The following is a 17,571-nucleotide window of genomic DNA, read 5'->3' on the forward strand; positions in this document are numbered from 1 at the left end:
TTCAAAGACACTTCTTGTTTTGTATGCAGAATATTTTATTTAAATTTTAAAACTTTAAAGACACCGCAATTTTTATTCTTAGGAATTTGTCTGTAAAAGACTAATTTACACCTAAAGTATGTATTTCTAACTACATGCACTGAATCTTTTTCCTAAACTCAAGAAACTTTCCATTTAGATCAGCACAAACAGTAACAGCACTGTGGAACAGTCTGGAATGCAACTTCCTCTTCCTGGTGCTTAAAATTAACTTCCCTCTTTGTACTTCATTTTAATAACCCTATTGTTTTTTAAAAGCATAGCACACTTCTATCATCGTTATAAACACCAGCATCCCCTCAGGCACTCTTCTGCTGTAAATAGACAAGAATATTCTGTATATAGAGCTGAGTTTGTTAAGAGACTAGCAAAAAAAAAGGGGGGGGGAAAGCTCTATCAAAAGCAAGCTCACTTTCCTACAGCTGTCACATTGCTCAGAAGATGACTACTAGCTCATGCAATTAACTGGCATCGCTGATTACCTAAGGAGCCGTTTCATATCACAAAACTGAACCATCTTAAGGTCATACCAAACTCAGTAAATCAGTACATCCAAAGCAACTGGCATGATAACATCTAGCTAAAGAATCGAGGGACCTGACATCTGGAACTATTTGCGTATCCCTTAATTTCACATAAATAAAAGCATTCTAAACACCAAAATACAAAAGACTTCTTCACTATAACCTTCACAGTACAGTCCTAATCAATAGTAATAATCTATCATAACACTCCAATCATTTTGCCCTTGCCCTACCCCCTCACCCCACCCAATCTATAAACCTTTTCAGTAGAATCCTAAGCCAGATAATTCTTTTTTTCCCAAAAAAGTTTTTGAACACAAGGCAGACCTAAAAGAACCTAGAACAAACTTCAGAACAGATAAGACCAAGAGATGGCATCTACAGACAAAGAGAATTTGTAAAAAGCCCTCTCCTGCCCACTGTATTTTTAAAGGATGGTGACTTTCCTACTCAGTTCCGAGTTCACCAAACAAAACATGGCAAATGGGCATCCTTTTTTACTGTTTTTAAGCAATGACCTTTTAAAGAAACATAATACACTACCACATCAAGAGAGAACAGAAGTAGTATTAGCCACAGCCCTCAAAACGAGAAGCAGTTAACATCCCAACCTCCCCTTCATCAGAGGAAATCTATTCCCACACTCACTGGCTCAACTTCTGTAGAAGTATTAGGCAGGGCAAGTTGACCCAAAACTATCCCACTCTAAGACACAACATAACAGCAGAAAAGAGGCAATTCACCACCAATTTCCATCAAGTAGAGTTAATGCTGACTGCAAGCATAGAGTCACTACAAGCTGGACCCAAGAATTCAGCAAGCACTGTTTACGAATCAAGTAACTAGCAAGCTCTTCAGCTGCTACACTTAGTAAACGTGTCAATGACCATTTGTCTTGTCTTGGCACATGTAACCAAGCTGAGAGGCAAGACTACAGGCTCAGAGCAGTCACATATCCAGGAAGAAGTGACAGGAAGAGCAGGGCAATGAAGTCCTGATTTGGAGAAGCCCACTAAGTCAGGGGCAGGAGTTCTGGGTATCAGAAAAGCAGGATGAAAAGTGCTGATCAGTCATGCTTGTGGAACAGCACACAAGTACATGGATAGTTATAACGCTGTGTGGACATGTTTTATATTTACCTTCACTTTTAGAAGGAAATTTTCAGGGCTACACAGCATTATTAAGTAGGCTGGTCATAGAAGCAATCCAAAGAAAAAAACCATAGGATTGCAAACAAGATTCCAAGACAGGGAGGGGGGTAAGTAGGCTTGTAGGGATAACAGACAGGACAATCTAAACCCCCTTTCAGGAAGCAAACAAATCACAGATCCTGACATAGCACTGCCACTGCCCTAAACCACCTAATGTACTCTCCTTAGAGGACTTCTTGGTAAGAACTGTATAGCGCAGAAGTCTTTTGGAGTCAGCATTCATTTCACAATCCAATGGAAAAGGAAGGAAAAATATATGTTTCAAAAAGTACTGGTAGCTACTTAGCAGGGCTGAAGATTATAACAGAGAGGAGGCATCCTGAGAATAAAAGAAATGATCAGTAGAAAAAACAAGAGGGATTGGGAGAATGAAGACAAGCTGAGCAGCTAGCTGTTCGCACTGACAGGACAGGGAAGAACAAAGATGAACTATCCAAGACAATAAAAGAAACCTTTATGACACAAACTTCACAACTGAATTAAGAAAACAGTAAGAAGATAGTAGAGCAGTGCAGGCCTGTGAGAATTTGAGGAAGAAAAATCCTGATCCTGTATGTCCTCAGATATATTTTGTTTTTTCAATGTCAGAAGTCTGTCACTACAGTATTGTCTATCTTTTAGAGATGTCCCACTTACCAATGAATGCAGTGACTTTTGGATTGATGATCCCACTTGGCAGAAGATGAAAGTCATACTCCACAGAATCCACAACAACTGTATGCCCTGCATTATTGCCTCCCTGGGGGGGTGGGGAGAAAAAAAAAGTTAATAGTTTTTGATACTAAGGACAAATGAACACACGGTATAGAGATGGAATAAACTGGTTCCAGCTCCAGTTCTGCAGCTTTCATTTCTGTTGCTGAAAAACGATCTTTCAGAGATCTCCTTCTCCCAGGAAATCAGCCAAACTTGTTTTGTCAAACCCAACAATTTCAACATCAGTACTGTATGTCACATAGACTTTGGACAGTATTTTGGTTCACCAAAGGTACAAAAACTTGGAATAAGATTAAAATTTTCTAAAAATTACTAGACAGGAGCATAAATATTCTAGAACATGCAAACATTTCTAAAAGCCATCATCAGTTTTACTAGTTTCCTATTGCAGTTATGGAGAGTAAGTATTCAAAGTGGAACTGCAACCTTGGCAAAGAAAAAAAACCACCCACCAGTTAAACTTGAGTATATAAAACCATGTAGTTATTGGGAAAGATAAGTCTAGCTGTTTGGCAACATGAAAGTTTGTTGTTCTGAATTTTGGGTTCAGCCTTTCAAGTGGTTTTCTATGAACAATAAACAGCAAAGTTAACTTGCTCATTCTATACCTCCTCAGCAGTAAGAAAGGTCTGTAATAGCAAGTAATTTGTATCTGAAACATGCTGTTAAAGAGTGAATCTAGAGGGAACTAAGATGATTCTGGTTTTCGTAAGTTACCAGAAACTATTTACATCAAAATAACATTTCACATTTCTAGCTTTTTTCATTACCACAAAGAGAGTATTAAGAGATTTGTTAAACTGTGAAATATGTCCAAAATACAAAAAGAAGCCTGTGACCAAGTCCTAAAGAGGGTCAAGATAGGCTTACGAAGCTAAAAAGATTACAAAATATTTACCAAATATCCCCAATTCTCGTTCGTTGTACTTATGAAAATAAGCTTACACTCTCTTGTGACCAAGGCATTTGTGCAAGACAAGGTTACATAAAATATGGTTCTGTTTGTCATAACTACAGGAGCATCCTTCGCAGACACCTTGCACCAAACAAACTGCTTCATAGAAGGAAAACCTTAAGACTTCTAATCTAAGCCTTCTTTCAGCACAAGACAAATGGAAGAAAGGCACTACATGAACAGAAGAAGAAAAAAGAAACTGTATCAAATACTAATTATGGAATTACAAATCTGAAATATTTCAGAATAATGTAGCACAAAGATCTTTTCTAAGCAAGGGACTCAACAGCTGCTCACTACTTCTACAACATTTACCAAGCATGAATGCAATATATACCACATATCTGACATTACAAATAAAGAATATTCATACATATCAAACATTTGTGCCAGTATACAAAAACACAGGTAAAAGCCTAATCTCAGTGAAGTTAGCAAGGAAAATCCTTGTGATTTCAGCATTATTTATTTGAGGACTTACAGCCATTCCACCCCCTTTGGCAACAGAGGGAAGACTAATAAACCTTCACACAAGGGAAATGTCCAAATTGAAGAAAAGCTTAACTGATTTAGTAATACAATGTGGAGTCTTTCCATGTACTGAATAGTACCCTGACAAAAGTTTTAAAGATTTCCGCATGCAGATTGTTTTCACTGAAAACGATCTGACTTAATCAGAGAATGCCAAATTTTCACTTCACAACACATGAAACATATTGATTGCATAAATAAAGCAAGTTTTTCAAGTTTATTCTTTCAAGAAAATAATACTTCAGGAATAACCTTCCTCCTCCTCCCCTCTAACCCTCCTACTCAACAGCAGCTGTTAAGAACAACTGTTTAGCCGTCTACCAACTCTACAGTTGTATCTTTGATTTAAAAGGATGATAACTACTTTACCAGGTAGATCATTTACAACTATTTCTGAAATGCAATGCTGACAGTCCTGAGCTACTGCAAGTTACTCTGAAACTAGATAATATTCCAAGAACTACTAAGTTACATACATACAAGCTTTTTTTAGTAAGAAAAGACATTGGGTTTCTATTTACTGTTTGAGAATCTAAGCAAAACTTTTCTTGGGGAAGAAAGAAGAGTTATGTACTAAAGTAGTATTTACAGGCAAGTGCATCTGCTGAAAGTGGTAGTTACCTTCATCCTCATCAGATTCCTTCAAATCATTCCTTTCTGTTAGATCCACTGGTAATATCAGTCTATACAAATATGAACACTGAAGTGCTTTAAGATTCAGTAAGTAGGTCTAAGTACAACAGTGAAGTACTGAGGTAGTAGTAATTTACAAATGGGAAGACAAGTCAAAACTCTCCCACTGCAGCATAAACAAACTGGACTAACCCATAAGCAACAATAAGATTAGTACATGACTATTAATTTCAAATCCTCTACTAACTGGATGATTTACTTTCTTGTTTTGCTTCTCAATTTATTTAATTTTTTTTTCTACTGTCATGAACATCAAATAAAGAAAAATTGGCCACTGTAGACATTAAATCATGATTAACAATAAATTCTTAGTCTCTTAAAGTCTGCCAAGCTACTGGTGCCGTTCAGACATGCTAACCTGAAGTTCAGCAGTCGCATCTGCTTGAGTAAGGTGTACAGCATGCATGCTCACACTGTTAATCATGAGAACATAGCTGCTGGTTTTTGGTGGTGTCACCAAATCACAAAGATTTCCCCTTGCACTGCTGAGTTGTGTTGGCTCTGTGCTCATTGAAAAATGCCCCGTGGCTGACAATGAAAATGGCATTTTACCTTTTAAACCTTGAACTACACATACAGCACTGCTCATACTTTATCTAGAAGCAAGCTAGTTAAATATACTTCTGCATGTTTACTGTGAGTAGTAATACTTCAAGGGATTTTGCTAGAGACTGAAGTAGAAAACTTGACATTACATGTGATGAATCACCATCTGAACAGACTCTAGGGCCATAATAATACCAAAGTTTCCAAATGCTTCTTTACAGATGAGGCCTAAATTTGAATCTCAGAATTTAGTTGTTTTTATTATTATGATGCCTATGACATGAAAAGATTCAGTCCCAAAAGTGCTACTGATAGCAGTAGTCTGGTAGAATGTTAGGTCAGTCCCCAGCCTCTGTTTTGGATGTCAACTGAAAAATATTTTTAATTTCAAACTGTATTTTAGGACAGCATTAAAACAACAACATCTCATTAATTCAATTTTCAAAATTCTGCTGTTGATTTACAGGTAACCTCTACCCCAAGTGCAGAAGTGCAAGTGTATAGTTACACAGCTAGGAATTGTAATACATTAAAAGAATGGTTCACACCGTACACTTACAGTGAGCTAGCAGTGAAGTGTACACATGTTGTGTGCTCAGACATTGCACAACACAGGTTTGGTAAACAACTGTAATTACAGAAACCTGAACTCAGAGTTCTAGTGGTGCTGGGGCGGAGAGGTGGCTGGTTGTTAAGTTATGGGGTCTGAGTTTGGTTTGTGGGGTTTGGGGTTTTTTCCTCCTCCAGAAATTGACGGTAATGCCAAGATATTCCTCATGTAGGCAACTATTGCTTCTGGGCATAATTCAAGGCATAAACTGATGAAGTCACTCCTGGCTTCGGTACTTTCCATCTGGATTTCTCACTCCTCCTCCCTCATCACACTAAACCAAATGGGACCAGTTAGGTCATTCAAGCTAACACTGCTTTGATTCAAATGTTTAAACATTATTAATGGAGAACTAACTGTGGAATTTCTTTTCACTAGTAGTTAAACAAAGTTCATGCTCAAATGATCTTCAATACATTGTGTAAAGCTTTTGCCAGAGGGAAATTAAGATATACAAGTCATTTCTTGAGGTTGGCAGTACTCCCTAGTTAACTAAATACAGTAATCAGTCTACCATATCTCGGTAACCTTCTAGGTACCCAAGCTACAGGAGTTCTCTCCCAGCCACGTGAAAACTGAAACACCTACCTTGGGCCAACACAAATAAACAGGCCAAGTGCGCAGCAAGACCAAAAGATTCTCCCGCTCAGTCTAGACTACACCATGTGCATGTAGCAGTGGCTCCTTTTCCCTTTCTCCCTGCACAACCGCAAGATTTCCTTCAACTGAGCCAAGAAGTGTGCCATGGCCAACACACTAGGGCAAGGCAATTCTGGATACAGCTACAAATAGATGGATTGCACAAAAGGACTGAGGTGGGGAAAAGATTACTTCCTACACGAGAGGTACAAGGCGGCACCAGTGGCACTCTCAACAAAGAGCTTCTTCACTGGGATGCTTTCTTTCCATTCTGCAGAACAGCAGCAGAGAAAGCCCCTCCAAAAGTCAGAATGCAGGCTGTGAAGGAGGTCAGGCAGCCAAGGCACGGCTGGCTTTGCCAAAGTAGTATCATGCAGATTAAAAAAAAAAAAAAACAAAAAAAACCAAAACAAATTTAAGGGAAAGGTAATCAATAAGACAAAGTAGCATGACACAGGAATATCTAACACACTCAAGACTTTACTCGCTTGGTATTGCAATGCAATATTTAGTTCCAAAATTATGCTGAAGAGGCTTTATGAAATATAGCAAACAACAAATACCTAATGCAAAAGACAAGCAGGAAAGCCCTTTTAAGGAGAGGGGAAAAAAAATAAAAGAAAGAGCCTTTTAGCAATTTTTAGGTACATTAAACTTGCGGAAGACAATAAAAATCAGTTCAGTGTAGACAGTTGTAAGGCAGGACCAGAAGAGAGCTTTCAAGGTCCAAGTACCTGCTAAACACAAACCTACTGAGCCTTCTTCATGAAGTCTTCTGTTCACTCCCTCTGCTTCCATGGTTTCCATGCTCTGATACAGCTGTTTTAAAAGTCGTCTAACCCCACTTGTCTTACATATTATCAAGAAAAAAAACCAAAACACACACACACACACAAACACCCACTTGTTTCCTTAATTGCTTCCTAAAAACATTTCTGTGAAAGTCTTTCACTGCTGCATCTCACAAGTTGTTACAATATCAGATACAGCATTGTCAACCCTCAGATCTGCCAGAACAGCAGAACCAAAATTTTGAAGACTGCCTCTCTTAACAGTCATTTAAGAACCTTTCTCCCCTCTCCTGCCCAAACCTCCTATCAGTTTAAACAGCTCTTAAGAAAAAATGTAACTTTAAAAATAATTAAAAATTCATAACACTCTAAACATTAATCACTGAAAAGTAATTCTGATATTTATATTACCAAAACCTGTGTATATTATTTTCTTATACATATATTTACCACGGCGAAGATAAATTGCTTTTTGCATACTTAAGTATATGCCTGCGCATGTCCTTCAAGTTTGGATACACACAGCAGAATCCTTACATGCCATAAGCTTCCCATTTCAACAGACACTCTAGACTATCCCAATATCTTTTATTTTCTTTTCGTTCTGGAAGTCATACCAAAAGGTATCTGCTAGTTACCTGAAAATTTTTTTAGTACAGCATCATCCCTGAAACATACCAAGGAGACAAAGTCAGACAACAAACAACAGAAAACCAGGTGTTTATTGCCCAAAAGTCTGCATCACCTACCATTCAAATACTGTGAACTGGAAGTATATTGTTGGAAATTGTTAGGAAAAAAAAAACTGTTCTTGTTAATTTTACACCAGAGACCAAGCACTTCATAAATTTAATATGCATAATGCTTAACTTTTGCTTATTTGATACTGAAATATCTCTCTAATTTGGTTATTACCAGGCAGGCTATTTAGGTAAGAATATAAATTATTTTCTCCCTAAATTTCTAATAAGGCTCACTTAGAAGAAAGCATGCTATTTAGGAAAAAAAAAAAAAAAGAAGAAAAAAAAAAGCCAAACAATTTCTCTTTAGGTTTTCTTTACATTAGAAACCAGCTTGCTGACTTGGGCTCATTTCATCACAGAAAACAGTACATAGGAAAAATAAGCACATGCCTTGCTACAGAACAGAACATAAACCAGATTCTCCATCTAGCAATAAAGCAGCCTCCCTTGGAGCAGTAAGAACCAGCAACACCACACTGTACTCCCATCCAGAAGCTAGCAGAAACTTGCTGCTTCTGAGGTCTCAAGCATACTTTCCTTAGGTATAGCACCATCCCTCTGTGCATTTCTATCAAGGCACAGCACTGCAGTTTTAGCATCCTCTGAGGTTTCCAAAATTGGGTTTTCAGAAGTCAGCAATCTTCTTAGCACTGTATTTTGAGGTAAATTTTAAAAAGTTAAAAGCATTCAGTTTGTCCTTTCTCCTTTCCTTGCACTATTTTTTCTCCTCATATCTTTCAACACAGTATTTGGAACAGTTCCCCATTTTCTCCCTAAGGATTCTTTGGTGACCAAAGGATCAGCCCTTTCAGCAGCCCAGAGCTTTACCAAATTACAATGTTAAACGCTTTCTTTAAGGCCCTACTTGGAGGAATCCCATGGGTTAGGGCTCTAGAAGGCAGGGGAGTCCAACCAAGACTAATACTCAAGCATCACTTCCTCCAAGCTCAAGATCGGTGCATCCCCATGAGTAAGAAATCAAGCAAAGGGGGCAGGAGGCCTGCATGGATGAGCAGGAGCTTCTGGCAAAACTCAGAAGAAGGGAGTTTACGGGACATGGAAAAAGAGACAGGCCACTCAGGAAGAACATAGGAGCGTTGTCAGAACATGCAAGGGGGAGTTAAGGAAGGCTAAGATCCATCTGGAGTTAAATCTGGTGAGGGAGGGCAAGGACAAGAAGGGCTTCTTCAAGTACATCAGTGGGAAAAGAGTGAGTATGGGTGCCCTGCTGATGACGGATACAGGGGAAGTGGAGTTACTGAATGCCACCTTTGCTTTGGTCTTTACTGCCATGGCCAGCCCTCAGGCTTCCCAGACCCTGGAGGCAAGAGAGGAGTCTGGAGAAAGGAACACTTCCCCCTGGTCTAGGAGGTTCAGGTTAGAGGTCACTCCAGCAAACCTGACACCATAAATCCACGGGCCCCGATGGGATGCACCCCCGAGTGCTGAGGGAATGGGCAGATGTTTTTGCCGAGACACCCTCCATCATCTTTGAAAGGTCATGGAGAACAAGACAGGTGCCTGTGGACTGGAGGGAAGCCGGTGTCAATGCAAGCTTCAAAAAGGGGCAAGAAGGAGGACCCAGGAAACTACAGGCTGGTCAGCCTCCCCAGCATCCCTGGAAAGGTGATGGAACAGCTCATCCTGGAGGTCATCTCTAAGCATGTGGAGGAAAAGAAGGTCATCAGGAAGAGTTAACGTGGATTCACCAAGAGGAAACCATGCCTGACCAACCTAAAAGCCTTCTATGATGGCAGGACTGGTTGGGCAGATGAGGGGAGAGCAGTGGATGGTGCCTACCTTGACCTCAGCAAGGCTCTTGACACTGTCTCCCATAACATCCTCGTAGGTAAGCTCAGGCAGCGCGGGCTGGATGAGGGGACAGCGAGGTGGACTGAGACCGGGCTGAAGGGCAGAGCCCAGAGGGTTGTGACCAGCAGCGCAGAGTCCAGCTGGAGGCCTGTGGCCCACAGTGTTCCCCAGGGGTCAGTGCTGGGTCCGGTCCTGTTCAACTTGCCCATCAGTGACCGGGACGCAGGGACAGAGCGTGCCCTCAGCACGTGGGCAGGTGACACGAAGCCGGGGGGAGCGGCCGATACACCCTCAGGCTGCGCTGCCCTTCAGCAAGGCCTGGGCAGGCTGGAGAGCTGGCGGAGAGGAACCTCGTGGGGTTCAGCACAGGCAAGAGCAGGGTCCTGCCCCTGGGGAGGAGCAGCCCCACGCACCGGTACGGGCTGGGGCTGCCCTGCTGGGGGGCAGCTCTGCGGAGGGGACCTGGGGGTTCTGGTGGGCAGCAAGTCGCCCGTGAGCCAGCAGTGAGCCCTGGTGGCCGAGGGGCCAGCGGGACCCCGGGGTGCGTGAGGGGGAGCGTGGCCAGCAGGTGCAGGGAGGTGATCCTGCCCCTCGGCTCTGCCCTGGGGAGGCCGCACCTGGGGCGCCGTGTCCAGGGCTGGGCTCCCCAGGTCAAGGGAGACTGGGAACTGCTGGGCAGGGTCCGGCGGAGGGCTACGGAGGTGATGAGGGGGCTGGAGCATCTGCCTCATGAGGAGAGGCTGAGGGAGCTGGGCCTGTTCAGCCTGGAGAAGACTGAGAAGGGATCTTATCAATGTCTACAAATATCTCAAGGGTGAGTGTCAGGAGGATAGGACCAAGCTCTTCAATAGTGCCAAGTGACAGGACAAGGGGTGACATGCACAAACTGCAACACAAGAAGTTCCATCTGAATATGAGGAAAACCTAATTTACTGTGAGGGTGCCAGAGCACTGGTACAGGCTGCCCAGAGAGGCTGTGCAGTCTCCTTCTCTGGAGACATTCAGAACCCACCTGGATGCGACTGTGCAACCTGACCGAGGAGACCCTGCTTTAGCAGGGGGTTGGACTAGATGATCTGCAGAGGTCCCTTCCAACCCTGACCGTTCTGTGATTGCGCCTCTAAATGAATTTCCCCAACTCTTCAACCGCCAGGAGCATGAACGTCATAATACAAAGTAATACAGTGTTGTCCTTCTTTAACTTTTGATTTTGCCTTGTAGTCAATACCTAGGCCCACTGTTGTCACTCAAAACTTTGAAACCACACACCAAAGTTAGGGTGGTCGGTTTCATGCTTGAATTCGGTCTCCAGTTTTCAGATTACCAGCTGCTGCCTACACTGCTGCCAGCAATGCTGAAGGACTAACTGCCACCAGGTGACACTGAACATTACTGCTGATAACAGGGAAAAACATGAGCTTGCTCGAAGTGGTGAGAACAAAACACCTATTTTCTTCCCCAACACCACCAGTTCAAATCATTTGTGGTATTATGAAACTAGTCATCTTAGAGAGCTGCTTTAATCATAGCTTTGATGCAAAAACAAACCAAAAGACACCTCAGCCATGGAAGTTTCTTAGTACTCTTTATTTAAAGAGTTGTTAATTTGTTGGGGGTTTTGTTGGGTTGGGTTTGGTTGGTTTGTTGGGTTTTTTTATTAAAACTTCTGCACATATCCAGCTCAAAAGTGGGTGCCTGTTGCATTGGAATCAAAGTGTGAAAGTCATCATGAACAACAAGCATGAACCTATGTTGTGTGTCCCAATGCAAAAAGGACATGGACCTGCTGGAGTCCAGAGGAGGCCACAAAGATGACGCACCTCTCCTGTGAAGGCAGGTTCCCACAGAAGGGAACTGGGGGTGTTCAGCCTGGAGAAGAGAAGCCTCCAGGGACACCTTATAGCAGCCCCCCAGTACCTAACAGGGGGGACAAGAAATCTGGAGAGGGATGTTTTACAAGGGTATGTGGTATCGGAGAATGGCTTTAAACAGAAAGTGGGTAGATTTAGATTAGATACTCGGAAGAAATTCTTTACTGTGGGGGTGGTGAGGTGCTGGCACAGGCTGCCCAGAGAAGCCGTGGATGCCCCGTCCCTGGTAGTGTCCAAGGCCAGGCTGGACAGGGCTGGGAGCAACCTGGTCTAGTGGCAGGTGTCCCTGCCCATGGCGGGGGGTTGGAGCTAGATGGTCTTTAAGGTCCCTTCCAACCCAAACCATTCTATGATTTCAGTATATGGACTTAGCTTAGGGACTTTTTAGCTTGATGTTCTGATGGATGAACAATTTAAAATCCTAGTAAGACACAGTAGCTTTTTTTCTCCTTTCATGATCCTGACAATATTAAATTATACTATTATTTTAGAGTATTTTAAGTCATTAAGTGGAACAAAGACATTAGGATCAGGCATAAGATCATTACCAATCTATAATACTTCAAGCAATACCTGTTTTTGTAAGATAACTAAATGCATAAGCTTTTTTAAAAGCCATTATTCCCATTTTGTGGGGTATGTTTCAATCACTTCCTTGAAAAAGCATATGACCCCTGACCACTAGCTGGTAATCTTGAAATATCCAAGCTATTAAACATGTAGAACAGCTAAGCATACAGGACTCTGACACAAAGGTACATACTAATAGACAAATTATCACACAAGTACTGTTAGAATGACAGCAGTCCTGGAAACAAAACCCCCTTTAACGTACTCACCCCCTTTCTAGAAGCCTCATTCCAAAAAAACATTCCCTATGAAATACCACTTTTGAAATATGCCTTTTACAGTGGTTAACTGCACAGAGACGATTTTTTTTGTAACAGCGAACAAAAAGAGAAGGGGGGTAGGGGGTGGGGTGGTGTCTTCAGCATGCTAAAGAAGATTAAGTGGCCTAAAAATCCTTCTCACTGTAAGCACCACACCCAAGAATCTGTATCCATATATTCAATTCAGATAGGTCGGTCAGTACTACACACAGAACAAGATACTATTCTAGAACAACCTACCCTGGCAAACGTGAACAGAATCAGTTACACACACACAGAGGGGGCATAAGATAGCAAAGGCATCTGCAAGTATTGATAAATATTCTTAGGAAACACCCTTTTTGCAATAGTTTCAAGTGCTTGAAAACATTAATTTGAAAGGAAAGAAGTCATTATCTGCTAGCTGATGTTTTACTGGGAACAAGCTTGAAATTTCAATAAATCAAGTAAGTGACTCCTACTAGCCAAAAAACGCTACCAAAGCACTGGAAGGCAACACTTAGCACAAACACACCCACACAGGTGACACAAGCACACCGGTTACCACAATACTACACCATGGTTGCAACAGCAGCACTGGAAAACACACTGAATGCTAATCAATAGTATCAAAGAGGATTACATTTTAAACATATTGACTGATCAGTATTTCTAATAGGACATCTACAGTAATTTAAGGTATGTAATTTCAGCACTTCCCCCATCCATGCAAAATGGCTTAATTTCTCTTGCATTCTATAGCTGGCAGTTAAAGTATTTAAAAGCTGAAGTATTTTAGGTAAAGAATTGGATAGAACTAGCAACAATATTAATGCAAGTACCTGACAGCTCTACGATTATTTTTTTTCTTATAGGTCTGAAGACTGAAACAATTTTGAGAAGTGTAACTCTTATAAAGATGTATTCTGGAGCCAAACTGGTAAACTCAAAAGAATGTATGAACAACCTTGAAGCAAGACAAGCTGTCTCACTTTGAACCTTCCAGCAGCACAAGAGCTCTGTAGCTTGTTACATTCTGTCCATGCAGAGCAGCTTTCAAATTGTGTATAAAGCAAGGAAAAGGAGCACTCATAATAATATTAAATAGCAATTTTTCTTCTGGAATTGCATTGCTGTACTAGTCAAGAGCCCTCAGGCAACATTTGTGTATTCAGCTGATTCACTGGACAAATAAGAACCAATCTTTTTTGGAGTTATGGCAGAATCTTGATAATTTAATGAAGTTCACTTGACAAAATAGTAATGCTTATGCCTGTCTTCAGAAAGTCTAATTGATGACTTCACCAACCTGTTTGCATCATGATCTTTATTGTCGAGGATTAAAGAGGGATGCTCTTGTTAGACAAAGAGTATTTTCTTGCTGAATTAAGGTTTACAGTGCTTAACCAGCTACGACCAAAACTCAGCTAACAAAACGCTGAGGTTGAAATAACCACCACCTAGGGTTTTCGTTTGTTTGGGTTCTGCTAAATATAAAGGTACAACCAGAATGTTCCTTAAGTAGTTAATTTATTTAACAATAACTTATTTGGCTTTCCATAAATATACTTCAACAATATTAATGTAACAAGGACATAAAAATTTAAAATAAAAAAAAAAGAAAATCAAACTAGGAGTTCCAAGCTCCAGTATGTTTTATATGCAATGCCTGCTAACTTAAGACCTCATCTGAAGCCAAGTAAAGCCAACAATTGAGGAAGCATGGAATCTCATTTTCCAAAAAGACTCTGAAAATTATACAAAGCCATACTCAAATGCTTATACAGAAATCCTGTACCAGAACTTCTTCCTCTGGTGAGTTTTCTTAGAAAAGTTCCATGCTTCTGGCTTTGCAGCCAATCTCGCCGATTTACCTGAAAAGTATGCAAAGGTCTAGACTGCTTATCCTCCCAGCTTAAGGGAGGAGGATTTGCAGTTCTTCCATTTTCCTGGCACATGGGACTCCTCCAGGAAAAAGGTAGACACTTAATATATCCATCACCGACTGAAAAGACCCTCACTCTTAAATTCATTCTAGCTTCAAACTTTGGGGTTTTCCCTTCTTTTTTTTTTTTTCTTTTTAGAAAAAAGTGCAAACAGTCTAATACAAAACATTAATGTACCAACTTGAATAATCAGCAAAACCAAAAGGAAAGCAGAGTTGTTTGTTCATAAACTGAAAGCAAAAATATGACGACTCGTTACAAAAAAAAAAAAAAAAAAAAAAGGACAGCAAGACATTCTCTACTTTTTAAAACATTTGTATAGAGCACAAAGAGCAAGAATAAATGTGTGCCATGTGTGCTAGCCAAGGAAGTGTACGCTTAAGTATAAGGCATGTGTACATATCTAAGTATAACATGCAACCAAGAGATCACTGCAGGAAGACATAAAAAATACAATGCATTTGAAACTAAGATGGAGGAACAACAGCGTATCTTTCTCCATTTTAAATTTATGCACATTGAAAAGAGGCATTTTATTTCCACAGCGTATCTTCATTATTCAAGGGCAAACTAGAGGTTAATATAATATCCAGAACAGTTAAATCTTTTTTGAACACATCAATACAAGACAGCAGTTCAAACCCTGATGCCTCACCTACAGCAGCACTCCCATAACTGCTGAGACTGGTCCACATTACTGCAACTTTACCTAACAGAGGAGGTGCATGGGGAAAAAAAAAGATTCATTAGGAAATTAGACTGAAATTACTACTAAAAGCATGTTGTGAATGGCTCTCTATACTGATAGTAAATACAAAAGTATTTAAAGCCGCCCTGAAATACTGACATATGCATTTAAGAGAACTATCTACCCGAAAAGTCTACAATGACAATCATGCCTTTTCTTACGACGTGATCGTGCCAAGTTGTCTATCTCAAAAATATGATGCCTCAGGGTAGAGCAAAGAAGTCTTTCAAGTTACATCCTCTAGAATAGAAATTAGTTGTCTAGTTTAAAGAGATGTTATCTCATGCTACAATAAGGAAGAAGCCATATAATCCTTTCAACTCTCCCCATCAGATGTGTGTGTGCATAATTTTTTCTACAGTTTACTTTTATTGCTACTACATTCCAGCATTCATTTTTAGCTCAGGGCAACCACTGTTGTTTCTAAGCTAGCTATACAAGTGACTGCCAAGTTGGGCAAGAAGCAAGTCAATGTTGCTTTGGCATCATATGGCTGTAAACATTTCATTTTAACTCTTAGATGAAAAGTCAAAAATACATCAAGAAAATTGGATACCACCATTACTTACAGAAAATGTTAAGAAAGGCTCCTTCTTGCCACAATCAGACCCTAGGAATGCTGAACACACTTCTGGAAAGTTGATCAGTCTAGTGAAGAGATATCTCTGAACCCCTGTGGTACACCCTAACTAGACACAGCTCTGCAATTACTAGGCTATTTGCTTCTTATTTCAATACATATTGCCAAAAATCAATTTTGAACTTCAAATTACAAAGCATCCCCCTTTAAAGAAATAATTTTTAAAAATAATCAGGGTTTTGATAATGAATTTATTCTCTCACATCCAGATTTTGTGATTAGTTTCTTGCTTTCTCCCCGCTCAAGCAGCTAACAAACTCTACTGTATAACCCACTCCTGGATTTAAGCGTAAACAACATCCAGCAGCTAGCAGTAATCTTCCTTGACAATCCATTCATGTTTGTAAGATCTAAACCTAGCTCAAGGAGCCATCATGTTACACACTTCATAAAAGTTTCTAGAATTTTGGCTAGACTTCAGAAATTTGTTAACATGTACTACAAGAACTGTTGCACCAGAACAAGATCAAGAGCATAGTCTGGGACAGCATATAACAGAATAAACACATCATGTTTTACACATTCATCTGTTTTCTCCTAACAAATAGAAGAAAACTAACTTTACTTAAATCTATTAATCTCAAAAAAAAAAAAAATCCATACATTTCTCTGTATGCCAGAACTTGCTCTGTGGAACTGCTATTGAGAGACAATATTTGGAAAAACTCTTTAGTGCTGGTTTTGCCTCAGTTTCACCTAATCTGCGCACCCTATACTGTTGCAATGGCTACATACGTTAGGTAAGGAACAGGATTCATTATCCAAGTCCAGAATAAAGATCAATCTATCCCTAAAAAAGAGATCAAGTGAGGCAGTCAGATAAGGAACAAGAAAAATGTTGAAGGCACAGACTGACCCAGCACTACATCACTTCAGTGCACAAAACCCCACCCAATGTTTGCTACATTTCACAAGAATATTTAAGGAGATGAAAAACAAAAAGTGACTTTGGGAATATTTACAGAGAACATCTTCCAAATGCATGAGGTTGTACAGTAGAAATAAAATATTTGCAATCTGAATAAGCTGCTATAGGGTACTGCATCTTAACCAAACAACCACAGTAAGCTTTTGTAGTAACAGTAACATTGAAAGAACAATAATAAGCCACTAGTAGATCAAGGTGTAACTTGTTCTTTGGTACTATTAAGATCTCCTTTGTTAATGGTATAAACTTTATGCACTGGAAAAATCAGATTTCAACTGTTTTTCTGCTTGAAATAATTCAGACATTGTGTGATTGTTTACAATAACAAGAGATCACCTGTCAGTGATGCTCTAAAGCATGCCTGCAAAGCATATGACTCACTGATGGGGCAGGCCAAAGAACTCATTTTACTGACCTCTCTTTCCTCACCAGAGCACATTATTGGCACGCTGCCAACCACAACAAGGTCCAAAAGTGCACCCAGCACTTAAAAAAAAAAAATTAGAGCTCTAGCTAGACCTCACCTATCAAATGTCTAATCAGCTAAAAAAATCAGCTACTGATTCTGCTCTTCATAATTCTGCATGGCCTGCAAAGGCTCTTGACTGAAACCCATTTTCAAAAGAGAATATTTAGAACAAGAAAAAAGTGAGCTTGGTGGATGGAAGATAAGAAAATTCCAGTTTAAATAGTAAAAAAAAGTGGCTATATACAGAGTACTAGAGGTATTAGCAGCCTTCGTCTGACTTAGGCAGTTA

At 40.2% G+C, this 17,571-nt stretch overlaps 1 protein-coding gene across 1 annotated transcript in view; it reads right to left on the bottom strand.

The window, feature by feature from the left end:
• Positions 1-17,571, bottom strand: part of ADSS2 (adenylosuccinate synthase 2) — a 40,551-nt gene that overhangs the window by 18,760 nt on the left and 4,220 nt on the right. The window contains exon 2 of the mRNA XM_080390479.1: positions 2,411-2,513. Within this exon, the coding sequence (XP_080246605.1) occupies positions 2,411-2,513 (103 nt within the window). The remainder of the gene's footprint in view (positions 1-2,410; positions 2,514-17,571) is intronic.

This window comes from Falco punctatus, assembly GCF_963210335.1.
Source record: "Falco punctatus genome assembly, chromosome: 5".
Taxonomy (NCBI): domain Eukaryota; kingdom Metazoa; phylum Chordata; class Aves; order Falconiformes; family Falconidae; genus Falco; species Falco punctatus.